The sequence below is a fragment of the Saccostrea cucullata genome, unplaced genomic scaffold (genome assembly GCF_032062105.1).
Source record: "Saccostrea cucullata isolate Sc308-1 unplaced genomic scaffold, CSIRO_AGI_Scuc_v1 ctg1093, whole genome shotgun sequence".
NCBI lineage: Eukaryota > Metazoa > Mollusca > Bivalvia > Ostreida > Ostreidae > Saccostrea > Saccostrea cuccullata.
In genome coordinates this window covers 29146-43011 of record NW_026923683.1, presented here as the reverse complement: position 1 = coordinate 43011, position 13866 = coordinate 29146, and the positions used below count along the sequence as shown (strand labels likewise).

Genomic DNA, 13866 nt, shown 5'->3' with positions numbered 1-13866 from the left:
GGAAGAATATAGGTAACGTACATTTCTTTCTTATCTCTACGATTGAAAATGTCTTTCATTCCGTAAACATATTTATAAAAGTTGCTCAAATTGTTCATTTTCATGTTACATTATCTAAGTAGGAGTAATTAATCCTTTGAAATTTCAAATTTAGCCCATCAATAAATAAAGGAGAACAAAACTATCAAGTGTATAATCTTTGTGTTTGCTTGTAATTTGGTTGAAATAGAATTAAGCGACAGGGACATTGAACAATAAAAATTATTTATTATCACAAAGAAAATGTATTTATTGTTATGAAAAGAAATATATATGATACAAGGTTTAACTTATCAGAAAATTTTTACTTGAGAATCAAAACTATATATTACACAGAGGGGATTCAGAATAATATTTGCCTCGGCGACAGTAACGTACATTTCAAATAGGCTACTATATTTGAATTTGGAACTCCTTAAATACCTTTTCAGATCGATAATTATATGAATTCTTATTTATTGTTATATGACTATTTATAATGTTGATTTAAAAATTACATCAGTGGTATTTCTTTTAAATGAAAATGAGGCGACATTATTTGAGCCCTTATATTGAGAATGGGTGAGTATTCAATGTACAAATAAACCACTGATTTCCATTTGATTTCTCATAGGCTTTCGCTGGACGTTGTACCACATCTACGTATTCCGCTATTAGCCTTGTACCATGTTTTTAGTTCCTCTATTGTCGTAGGAAGTTCACGTCCACGTGTTTCCGGTAGCATGAGAATCAAAATGGCGGAGAGGAAGCACATAACACTGAATACCACACCAGGACCCCACGCCACGTAGGAGTGCTACAATACAGTAAACTCAAGTGTTTGATTAAACTGATAAGAAAGTTTGAATTGTGTATTTGAATCATAAACTCGTAAGTATATCAAATTAGATTAATACAATATTATGCTATAATTTACTGCATTATTTGCTAAAGTGTTTACTTTAATAATTAAACAAAGATTCAAATTTTTCTCTTTACAGAGTTGCATGTGCAAGACACATAAAGAAAATACAGCCCTTAATGTATTCATGAACATTTTTTGGAATACTGAGTATTTACAAAATACTTCCGCAGAACAAATCCATATACATGTATTGGAACCCCATGTACCAATATTTTGGTTTGGAAGAATAATTGAACTTGAACTTGAAAAATATACTGTCTTGTATGATTTTTTCGTATTGCATCCAAGTAGTCCTGCATAATCATACGCAGGCCCATACCTGCGCTATTTTAAATAAAGACAACAGAGTTATCTATCTCTATCAATCTTCCAGCAATTTTGTTCATTTATGAATTGTTTGCTAGTATTTCATACACTCTAGATGATAATGATCTTTCATTCCAAATATATAGAGAAAAGGGTTGATCCACTTTTTTTGCCATATTTTTTGGGGTCATGCTTTTATCTGCATTATTTCATTATGTACATAAATTTCTTTCTAAGTAATATACATGTATTCCAATTTATAAGCACGGGTAATTTGTCCAAATTTGTTTGGTATTGTAATAGATACCCATTTACTACAATTCGATATTTTGCAAAAAAAGAGCAGAGTAGTAATAATTTGAAGAAAGGCAAAGACGACGGTTTAATTCAAATTATTACTAATGAATCAGCGAATTTCTTTTATCCAATGTTTTTATAAGTTAGTTTGAATACTCGAAGAAAACTGTTTGTCGATTGTCTCGTCCGGTGTATAAATGCATGTACTTACTAAAGACACAGAAAATGGCGCTAATATTCCACCGATTCTGGCAAAAATGGACGCGTAACCATATCCAGCATTTCTGTAAAGATGCATTTAATTTAATTAAGTTCTTGTAGACCGGTGTGCATTATCAATTACATTTCTTTACTTTCCTCGCCGTTTCACGAAAACGACTGTTGAGTCCATTTGACATTTATTATACAAAACTGAAAATCCAGGACTAAAATAATGTTTATGATCCATATTAATATTATAGTTGTTTTTTTTTAATTCTGACAATAAATTGAAATACAAGCTACCTTAGATTAGTGGGATATATTTCGGATGTATATAAGAATGTGGAACTAAACGAGCCTGTTATACCAAACTTTCCTACCAAAACCAAAAATGTGGACAGGTGACCTAATGCTTCACTATCACCTGGAAATAAAGCAATCGTCAAAACAAAAGAGAAAACTGCATTTTATGATACTGTAGATTCCTTATTTTTCGCGAGTACTTAATTTAGCGAAAGGCCTCTTCAAAGTCAAATCGCGAGAATAATTATTCGCGAATAAACGATTGATCAGGAGAATTTACATGGAATTTAGCACGATAAAAATAAAAGCGAGTAACTCAATTTCGCGTTTAATGCTTCTCGTGAAATTACGCGATAATTAATACCTCGCTAATAATTAGGTATCTACAGTATCTAAGATTTAATTTTATAAATGTACCCAGAAATATAAATAAAAGCGTATCAATGAATAACCAAAGTAACAATACCATATATCATAAAACAATAAATTAATATATTAAGCATCTTATTGAGGAATCCATTACGGTACTTGGTTCGTTTGTTTACTTGTTTAAGCATCTCTTCAAAAATTGTCTAGTATACATATCTATGAATTAACTGTATAATAAACGCGACAGAAACAGTTTTTCCTTTGAGTATACAGAATTTATAAAATAAGTTAACTCGAAGGATAGAAGTCGGCAACTGGAAGTGTTTGTTCGTTTGTTTATGCCCTTTGAGAATTTTTCACTCATATTGAGACCATACCATTTGTGCGAAGAGGTCTGCAAATTTAGTCCTATAGTCGGCACTTATGACCTTTGAGCATCAAGGAATCTAATTTTTTGCCAGGTCCTATTGCAGCACGGAATTTTGGTAAATGCAGTCTCATCTGAAGGACCAGTCTTCATTTCGCACAATGGATTTAAACCCGCGACGTAAGGGTCAACTCCTTACGTCACAAATCTAGAGCAAACGTTCTAACCACTGCGCCACGCATAGAAAATTTCAGCTTAAATTTAGAATAGTTGCATGCCGCAGGCAAAGAATGTAATGATTTATCTATGCGAACGACATGGCACGAAATTCATACTAACCTCTGAACATCGATAGCAGTGTAGCTACCAGAAGAGAAACCCCGGATGTCGCGAGAAGAAGAAAGAGTGTTCTTCTGCGACCAATTCTGTTGTTTGAAAAAAATATATACCCATTCAGTAGCAAAATATTGAGGCATACATGAATATCATGGATGTTTATGCTGAAATAAACATTTCGACGTTGGAATCAACGATAAAACAAGTACGAACATAATGCAAGCATTAAATTATTATTTTTTGAAGCATCCTTTCTCATAATTACAACGATTTGTACTGTGCAATGTTCTTACCTGTTTAAAAGAATAAATTCGGCCAAAGCCGACAGATATTCTATGGCCCCAAGAAAGAAGAAAATGACAAAGCGGTTTCCGTATAGAGTGGTTGATATAAGATTCAATCCGTAGTAAGTCAAGATATTCGTCAACCTGGTAAGATATAAGAGTTTTTGCCCTTTTATAAACAAAACTTAATTCCCTTCAAAAAACTCTGTGGAAAGTTTGATTGAAATATAGTCCAAATCAAAATTCTAAAAAAATGTTGAAGGACAGCATACATACAAGCAGACATATGCAGGAGAAGGGTGACCAGAGAAGCTTGCATGAGTTTTTGGCTCATGAGAACTAAAAGGGCAATTCAGTGTTACATTTCGTTGAAATATTGAAATGTTCACTTTATACACAACCATTCCCCACGATAAATTAAAATCCAGGCTTTTTGATATCATTGACAGCTGCTTTTTCAATAAAAATGGACCTCGTAAATTTACTTACCTGGTCATTGGTCATTTACAAAATTATTTTGTTAAAACAGATTCTGACACACAAGTACTCTGAAGTTGACATCAAGAAGATGCTCGAGATTCTGATTGACAATATCTATGTGGTTTTTGGAGACCAGGTCTTCCAACAATCTATTGGAATTCCCATGGGTACCAATTGCACTCCATTATTGGCAGCTCTATTTTAAATTTGTATTCATATGAAGCAGAATTTGTGCAAAATCTTATGCGTTAAAAGAAGAAAACACTTGCTGTGGCCTTCAACGAGACTTTCAGATATATCTATGGCACGCAAAATTCATAAAAATGAGCAAAACATAGTTTCACAGTCGATAAACTAGGTTTATCGATTGTAAACTATAGTTTACGGACTGTAAACTATAGTTAACAACGTTAATCTATATTTTACATCTGTAAACTATAGTTAACGCGATAATCTATGTTTCACAACCGTAAACTATACTTAACACCAAAAAACAATCATTTGCGATTGCAAATCATAGATTATCTGATAAATAAAGTTTCACGATTGTAAACTATGGTTTACAACTCTTAACTATAGCTAACAATCGTAAATTATAGTTTACAGACGTGAATCTATGATTATCAGCAAAATCTATTGTTAACGTTTTATTACAGACAGATAAACTTAGATTAGCATTCGTAAACTATTGTTAACAACCGTTAAATATAGTTTTACAAATGAAAACTATACTTAACGAATCGTTAACTATAGTTTACGGTTTGTAAACTATAGTTTACAGTCGATAAACCTAGTTTATCAATTGTGAAACTAGGTTTATCTCATTTTTGTGAATTTTGCGTGCCATATATATCGACGACGTATTTTCTATTAACAATGGTAATTTCCATTCCTACGTCGATACGATATAACCAAGAGAGCTTGAGATAAAAGATACCACAGAGTCTGACACATCTGTTTCATACTTAGATATTTTACTCGAAAAAGACGTTAATGGTAACCTAACAACCAAGCTATATGATAAACGTGACGACTTTAACTTTTCTATCGTCAACTTCCCTTACTTATGCAGCAATATACCTTCATCACCTGCATACAGTGTGTATATATCTCAGTTGATTCGATATGCAAGAGAATGCTCTTCGTATGAACAATTTCTAAAACGAGGTATATTATTGACAAGCAAGTTGATGAAACAAGAATATCAGCAATCCCGTTTAAAGTCATCATTTCGTAAGTTCTATGGTCGATACAATGACATTGTCAGCAAATACAATTTATAATTTTTCATTGAGTCAAATGCTGACTGACGTTTTTCATACTAACTGTTCGTCAATTATTTATACACTGAATTGACGACGGATTTTTCCGTTATTTCACGATCAAGACAAGGAGCATACGGCGGGTGTGACCGGTCAGCAGGGGATGCTCACTCCTCCATGGCACCTGATCCAACCTCTGATGTATCGGAGGTCCGTGTTTTCTCTGCTCCTATTTTGTATTGTTTTATCGACTTTGATATTGAATATTGTTCTTTATCTCCATATCCTTCACTTAAACAAGATTTTTTAAAAAAAAATTTATATTTAGGTTTTAATATAGATTTTTTTTTATTGAATTCAATAAATATTAGCTTAATTTGTTTTAAATTAAATTAATGATTTTTAAAAATCTTACCAAGTAAGCCAAATAATGGCAGAATTGATGAGAATCACTCGGTCTTTAAGAATAGCAAACATGCCATATTTCTTCACCTCTGTATTTCTTGGATTGTAAGTTTCAATAAGAACTTCTGGGTCCGCCGATACCTTTTCTATTTCCTTTTTGCTGCCACTCAGATTTTCTAATTCTATTGTTTTTGCTTTGGCTTCACTAATGACTTTGTCAAAATTCTTTTTGTTCATTTTAGCAGCCTTTCGTACTACTTTTTCTGCTTCTTCCAAATGACCATTTGCCATTAGCCATCTTAGAGATTCATCAAAAAGCCTGCAAAATATATTCGAAAGTCATGTGTACAGATACATCATTATTAAATATTTCATAGAATGGCAAACTGTAAAAAAAAAAAAAATCTTTAAAACATTTAATAGCACTGGATACATGTAACCGAGAAAGAAGTGTAAATAGTGCTTTATTTCTAAATTTTTGTACAACATGGATTTGTACGCATTGATTCCACAGGATTTTTTCTTATTCTTTTTTCGCACTCAAATCCGATTCCCATAGAAAATTTGTGCTTGAGCAGGTTATGTAATTTGTAGACACGTTTGTTTAATTTGAGCAAATACTTGTATTCTCATATATGTGGCTAAAGTAAAATTTAACAAAATTACCAATATTCTACGAGGCTGTAGAGAGAAAGTAAGGCCAGCAGAAGCTGTAGGTATCTCCAAGAAAACCCATACATAAGGTAAGCCAAAGGCGTTAACAGAACGATTCCAGTGGTCCACCAGACCAACCCCATCACTTCTGCGCAGAATCGCCACTCCTCCGGAAGTGTCTCTACATACTGCGTCACGCTTGATAACAACAGGCCCTGGATATGCAAAGATAATAAAAATGTAATAAATGTATGAAAATATTTTTTAAAAAATGTGACGAAATGAATGGCAGGGAGAACATATTGTGAAATTGTGACATTATTATATTTCCTATGTCTCGATAAAAAAAAAAACTTTTGGGGAATTATGTGTGTATATGTTGTGCTAATGAATATTTGATTTTCTTTTACATGGCTTTACAGAAAGCAAATTTTATTCATTCAAAAGTTTATTTTCATTTCTTTTTTTTTTTTTTTTAAATCTTCCTTCTAGATTTACACTAAATACCTCAATGGCGGCGCCTGTGAGGAATCTGAGAACGGCAAGTGCTGTATACGATGGAATAACAGCTGTAGCAATGCACAGAAGGAGGAGCGATATATGGGATATGATGTGGACCCGTTTTCTACCGAATTTATCAGAGAGGCCAGTGCACAGAAGCCCGCCAAAACCTTGTCCTAGGAGCAAAAGGGCCTGCGAGATGTCCAACTTTGTTGACTCATCACAAACTAGATCCCACTAGGAAAAAAAAACATTTTTCTGACAAACGGTCATTTTCAAGGAAATTTGAAAATTTGGTAAATTATCACGTTTGTTAGAAAAAAAAGTCATACGTTTCTGAAAATAGAATATTTTTTTATTAATATTCAGAGATTTTTTAATTAAGGAAGTTAACCTCAGTTGGGCAAGGATCAGCTATTTGTAAATAATAACGGCCGTCACTTTTGAAATTGAAATAAACAAGAATATAATTTTTTTATGATTCATAAAGTTGTATTTATAATTTTGTAATATGAAAGAGAAACAATAAACAATTAAACCTTTTTATTTTAAGAAATAAAATTATTATTACCGAATTTGTATAAAATTGTCCAACTTTTGCGCATGCTTATAAGAGATTTTCCAACCTATGTGTCAAAAATGCAATTTTTAGAAATACCTTTAATTAACACATTTTTATATACAACTATTCTAAAAGATGGATGTTTACCTTACAATTCTAGATAAAAATAATTACTATTTGCTTATCATTTTCCCGAGAAAAATAGCTTTGAAATTGAATAACGGACGTTACGAGTGTCGGTCAACATGATGGGTTAACTTTAAACGTTGAAATTAATGTAATTGTATTAAAAATACACGAATATTTCATATTTAGCTTTAACTTTAAAGCATACTCAACGGATTCTTTTCAATAACGTTTGTGTAAAAGGATTAAAATAATAAATTTTCGCACATTTATCAAAGGTGCACAGGTGTCGGTCAAATTCGTAACGTCCGTAATTTGGGTCGTAAAATGGCTTTAACAATGCGGAATATAGAATCAGTTCAGTTTTTTCTATTAGTTTTACCACACATTTGCAGTAAACGTCATGAAAAGCGACCGTGATACGTAAAATGGAGGCAAAGTGGGCGAGTTTGTATTGTCGGTCAATAACTTCTTACTAGATAACAGACGTCACGCTAATTACTGAATTAGATTCATATAAAATTTAATGATAAAATGGACAAGCTATGTTCTCCAATGTGTTAAAATCTATAATAGTTTTTGTTTGACACAAACGTTTAAGTATTTTTCTAGAACTATTACGATCATAGAGGTCATTTGGTGTTCGGCAGTTAAATTTTGACTGACATAACAATGTCAAACCATAACTGCTGAAGCACAGTGATTCGATTATGTTACGTAGAAATTTTATGGACATATTTTTTTCAATAAGATAGAAAGAAAATATAATATTTACCATTACTTATCTGTTAAAGTCGAATTTTTTCCTGTCTTCGTACATTATTAACATAACAATATTTGGCTGTTACATGTTGACAAGAAATTGAAAAACGGATATGACATGTTGACACCTTTTCTGGTCAAATAATAACTTCTTTACGCAGTATGATAATATTATCATGAAATTTGGAGTTTTGTTTTTTAAGGTAATTAGCAGAGGTTTAACTCATTTATTTTCTTTTCAGATGCTATGCTACCAGCTCCTTAGGATTTCCTTGGCTGATTGTCTGTTATTATTTGACCATTGTCAAAATTTAAATCTGTGCTGATACAAGATTTTTTTCTTATTATTTTGTTAAAGATAAAATTTTATTAGTAAACTTCAGTTGTATATTAATGAAGAACAAATAATAAAATTACTAAAGAAAAATTACAAAGCTGTAGAGAGTTAAAATATCCCTTCCACGAAAAACTGTGAGGGATATTATAATGTAACATCCGTCACAGCGCTTAAAATTCATGGAAATACTTTCAGAAGTTTTAATTAGTATTAGACGAATGTTTAAATGGAGTTGTATTTGACAAATTAACTTCATTGCATGTATTAAAAGTCGTGTGTATTCTTAACAAAACTTACGAAATGCGTTAAAAAGCGTCGGCAATGTAACCTCCGTAACTACCTTACTTTAGTTTGTCAATTTGTCAAATATAACATCCGTTTATTAAACAGGATAAAAAATTCTTCAAGAAAGAACTAATGTATTCTGTTCTGCTTTTTAATGAAAAACTAGTGTTATTTCCTCATTTAGTGAAGAAAAAACTCACGGTAAACATGACTTCTGTGCAGAAAAACGAATGATGAAAATGCTATAGTAGGAAAAATTGATGTCACCTCCGTCACGATTAATTGTGCCTTATTAATTTTACAGATAGGTCATAGAAATTTGTCTACTTCGTCCCAAGTAAAAGTGTGGTCAGGTCCATGCATATGATGGTCTTTTTTTTGGTTCTCTGTAACGCGAAATAACTTAAAAATTCACATTACATGTGTCAACATAACGCCCATCACTTTTTGATCACCTATATTTGGATGCGATTTTCTTAAAAAATAAAAATGCAACTATCTTTTCTTATTAAATTAATGAAAGAAGGTATAGATATAAATGTATTTAATTAGAAAAAATGTAAAAATATTGACACAATTTTTTTAACTGTGACGGCCGTTATTATTTACAAATAGCTGATCCTTGCCCAGTTACAAACGATATGTCATTGTATTCATTATAGCTGTAACCATTGGGACAAGAAGACGTCGTACTTGAAGAATTTGTCAGGTTTGAGGACAACGTCACTGAACATTTATCATATGTTGCGTAAAATGCCGAGGCGTTCCAAGTTTTATTATCTGGAGGTGATGTAGTGGCACACCGGAAATCTGGTCGATATCCTGAAAAAAAAAATTACAAAAATCTAAAATGATTTATCTATTTTCGTATTTAATCAATTAAATTATTTAATAATAGATTATTTATGTTCACCGTGGGAATTAAACAACATGTTCATATGACGTTATTGAGTTACTCATCTAAAAAAGACTGAAATAGTCCCAGTTTGCCATATTATAAGCACAATTCCAACAGAACTGATTGGTTTGTATTATACAGTTCACTATCGCAATAAGAACATATAATGCTAACCTCATGATCATCAATTCCTTCTATATGTCATTTGAACAAAGGAAGTTATGAATGAGCTTGCTCTGCAAAACACTAACTACGGGATAAAAAATAATCGGTTTTTGTGTGCAAACTCTAAAATTCGCAGTCTGGGTCAAATGCCATGGGTTTATGGGACCGCGATGGCTTTTTAGGGTAAAGTACTTTAGTCGTGTCTCAGAACAAAAGCATTTTATACATGTACAGGTCTAAGTTATACATATACAATTGATCGAGTTGCTCATTTTATATATACGGTGGCTACTTATACAATTGACAAAAAAAATTCCAGTGACTGTATATTTAGAGAATGAATTAAAATGTGTTCTTTTGGAACATGAACATCCAAGGCAAGGAAAACTGCATGTTGTTCATCATCATTCAATTTTGTAATTACTCACCTATGAAAACAATCGAAAGAAGATGGAAGGAGCAGGGAATCATAGCAGCCCACATAAAACACAGTTGTCTGACCTGATAGCGACCCCAGGGCCGTAAGGCTCGCCAGATCTCGTCCACGTCCACACTTTGTTCCATAATAGCCTTATAAGATTTTGATAGAATTTAAATCAAGGCAAACAACTGTTAAAAAAAACAAACAAGTTAAAACACTGATGCCCCCGCATGGCAGCTTATGGTGAGGGTTTAATTTTTTAAATGCAAATCAAAGTCCAAGGTCAAGACGTAGCATTTACTATTCAAATGGTATGGCCAAGGATTTTTGTAAAAGTGAGTCAAATATCAAGGTCAAGAAATCGAATTTGGTAGTTACCAAAAAAAATTCTTTTCACAAAGAAAACACCTGTGAAAATATGGAAGCCATACCTCAAAACACTCAAAAGTTATAAGCATACGGGGTTTATGTCTCTTAGTTGATTCGATACGCAATCTTGAGCATGTTCTACGTACGAGCAATTTCTGAAAAAAGGTAAATTATTAACAAACAAGTTGATGAAACAAAAATATCAGCAGTCCGTTTAAAGTCATCATTTCGTAAGTTCTATGTCGATGCAATGCAAATTCAGCAGAGCAAACACTGGTCTCTTAATCATCCAGGAAAGTGGGATCATGTGCCAAGGAGGAGTGAGCTTCTCCTGCCGACCAGTCATACCCGCCGTGTGCTCTCTGTCATGATCGGTTCATAACGAAAAAATCCGTTGATAATTGATGTATTGTGTATATAATATCCAAATAATTCATATGAAAAACGTCAGTCAGCATTTGAGTTAATGATAAATTGTAATTACTGACGTCAGGCAATTGTAACGATCATAGAACTTGCAGAATGATAGCTGTAAACGAGACTACTGATATTCTTGTTTCATAAACTTTTACAACTTACCCTCTTTTAAAAATTGTTATTCGTAGTGCATGCATTTGCCTATAGAATCAAACAAGAGGCCCAGGGGCCACAGCACTCACCTGAGCTAGGAAAAAGCACATATCAGATCAGAACTGTAATTTTATTGAGGTGGGAGGGGGGCTTGAATTTTAACCCCCCCCCCCCCAGGGATTCATGATTTGAACAAACTAGAATCTACACTACCTGAGGATGATTCCATATAAACATCACTAATCATGGCTTTGAAGTACTTGAAAAGAAGATTTTAAAAGGTATCCCTATATATTCCTATGTAAAACTTGGGTCGGCCATTTTGGCCCCACCCTAGCCCCGGGGGTCATGATTTGATCAAACTTGAATCTACACTACCTGAGGATGATTTCACATGAGTTTCATCTTTCCTGGCCTAGTGGTTCTGGAGAAGAAGATTTTGTAAAAATGCCATTAATTTTTCTCTAATTCATAATTATCTCCCCTTGGAAAAGGGCGTGGCCCTTCATTTGAACAAACTTGAATCCCCTTTACCCAAGGATACTTTATAGCAAGTTTGGTTGAAATTGGCCCAGTGGTTCTTGGGAAGAAGATGAAAATGTGAAAAGTTTATGACAACGACAACGACAGACAACTGACAAATTTTGATCAGAAAAGCTCACTTGAGCCTTCGGCTCAGGTGAGCTAAAAAGATGTCAACCCCGTATGCGGGTGATAGGTAAGGGACGACTGAAAATTTAAAGTCATCATGTTTATCATAAAGATTTGTTAACATTATTACATTGTAGGTTAAAATTAACGTTTTCTTTTTACAGTAAAATATAAAAGTATGAAACAGATTTGTCAGACTCTGTGGTATCTTAATTTCAAGCTCACTCGGACATATCGTGTCGACATATATGTATGGAAATAATTATTTTAATTGATGATACGTTGTAGATATAACAAAATGTCCAGTTGAAGGTCACAGCAAGTGTTTAATTTCTTTTTCTCATTTGTAAGATTTTGAAATACAATCTGATTAATAGGTCTGCTAATAACGGAGCGCAGTTGGGACCCATGTGAATTCAAGCAGATTATTGGAAAACCTGGTCTCAAAAAACCAAATGAGATAAGGAGATCACGATTAGAATTCACGCACAAAAGTCTTACAGCAATATGAATCGGGAGTAGAGCAGACATGGACCTCCAAAAACATTAGAGAAGGATCAGGTGCCATAGAGGAGAAAGTGTCCCTTGTCTACCGATCAAACTCCCCATGTGCGCCTTATCAAGACCAGGCAAACAGGAAAATCTGTAGAAATGTAGTTTTTAAATGACTGGCAATTTAAATAGATGTGATTACATGTATTTAATTTGTAGTAAAGATACCGCGGAAAAAATGACTTATTATACAGTATCAGCATGTGTCAGCAGTATGTGTCAAAAGTAATGAGAACTTTTTCGATGTCACGATCAATCTAATACTAGTATTCAAAGATGTGCAACACTTTGGACCAGATATTTTCTACCTTTGTCATGCGTTGAATCATAATTTGTTTTGTTTCATCTGTATTCTTAAGAACGCCTGTTAAAGGTCCGCATCAAATCGTGCTAGTTTTGCTTCAAACTAGCATTAAGAATAAATTTTCCAGAGCGTTTTAATCATGCAAAAGTTAGAAGAAAAAATATTTTTAAAATATTTATAAATAACAAAACTTATTATATATGATTGAGGCTTAGGGGTAGAAAGGGGTCAAATTTTCCATCCTTGATAAATTAGTGCAATTGTTTTACGGAAATTAATAAAGATTTTTCAATTTTTGTAATGACAAATAAAAAAAAAATTTGGATGTATATATTTATCTATTTGTTTGTATAGATTAGATGATATTCCAACAGTAAAATGAACTTACTTAAAATGTTGACCTACCTTTTACCTGGTCTGCGTTTCAGCTCCAGTATATAAATACAATATGTACTAAGTACAAGTATCTGTTTATTCTCCTCTCATGCATGCTCATGTGTCCACTTTCCCCTTATATAGAGTAACCTGGAAAGTTTGACCAAAAAAAATACACCTCTTTTTTATCCTCTGTCTCCACGAAACAAAGATGACAGTAATGGGTTTTGTTTCAGGTAAATTATTATCATAAGGGGTCAAAGTAAGGCTAATGCCAGGATAAATTGACATGGATTTAACTTAAAGACTTTTAGTCAAATACTTTGATAAGAAATATGAAAAATTTTCAGTGACAGTTTTTCAACCCAAACTGTGAATATACTTTTCCCTCAAACCAGAGATTTATTTTCACTATATAATTTAAGTACATGTATTCTATTTCTGTTTTACACACTTTTGATTTTTTGTTTTTGCGTGTGTTGGGGGGGGGGGGGGTTCCATTGGAAAGAAAATTAATGAAATTATTTAATCCATATATCACAAATAATAATCCTAACAAGTCACTTTGCAATGCAGTTTTTTTTCAAATAAAAACACATAAAAACGCAAAAGTAGCAAAATTTTTCAAAAGTTTTATGATATCTAATTATAGAATTCAAGAAAATGGGAAAAGGGGAGAATATTTTTTTAAATGGCTCAAAAATTAGAAAGTGTTCTATGAAAAAAGGAAAAATGACAACTTTAATAAAACCACTTACCTGTATCTTACTTTTGGACTAAC

General features: G+C 32.7%; 1 protein-coding gene across 1 annotated transcript; it reads right to left on the bottom strand.

Moving 5' to 3' along the window:
- Positions 1–609: 609 nt before the first annotated feature.
- LOC134264661 (organic cation transporter protein-like) lies at positions 610–12445 on the bottom strand. The gene is made up of 11 exons (XM_062746924.1): positions 12356–12445; positions 10272–10413; positions 9408–9602; positions 6715–6947; positions 6220–6422; positions 5564–5872; positions 3416–3550; positions 3126–3211; positions 2051–2171; positions 1758–1830; positions 610–835 (listed from the first exon to the last, which is right to left on the bottom strand). The coding sequence occupies exons 1-11, from the start codon at positions 12383–12385 to the stop codon at positions 647–649; spliced, it is 1716 nt and encodes a 571-aa protein (XP_062602908.1). The 5' UTR covers positions 12386–12445; the 3' UTR covers positions 610–646.
- Positions 12446–13866: the final 1421 nt, after the last annotated feature.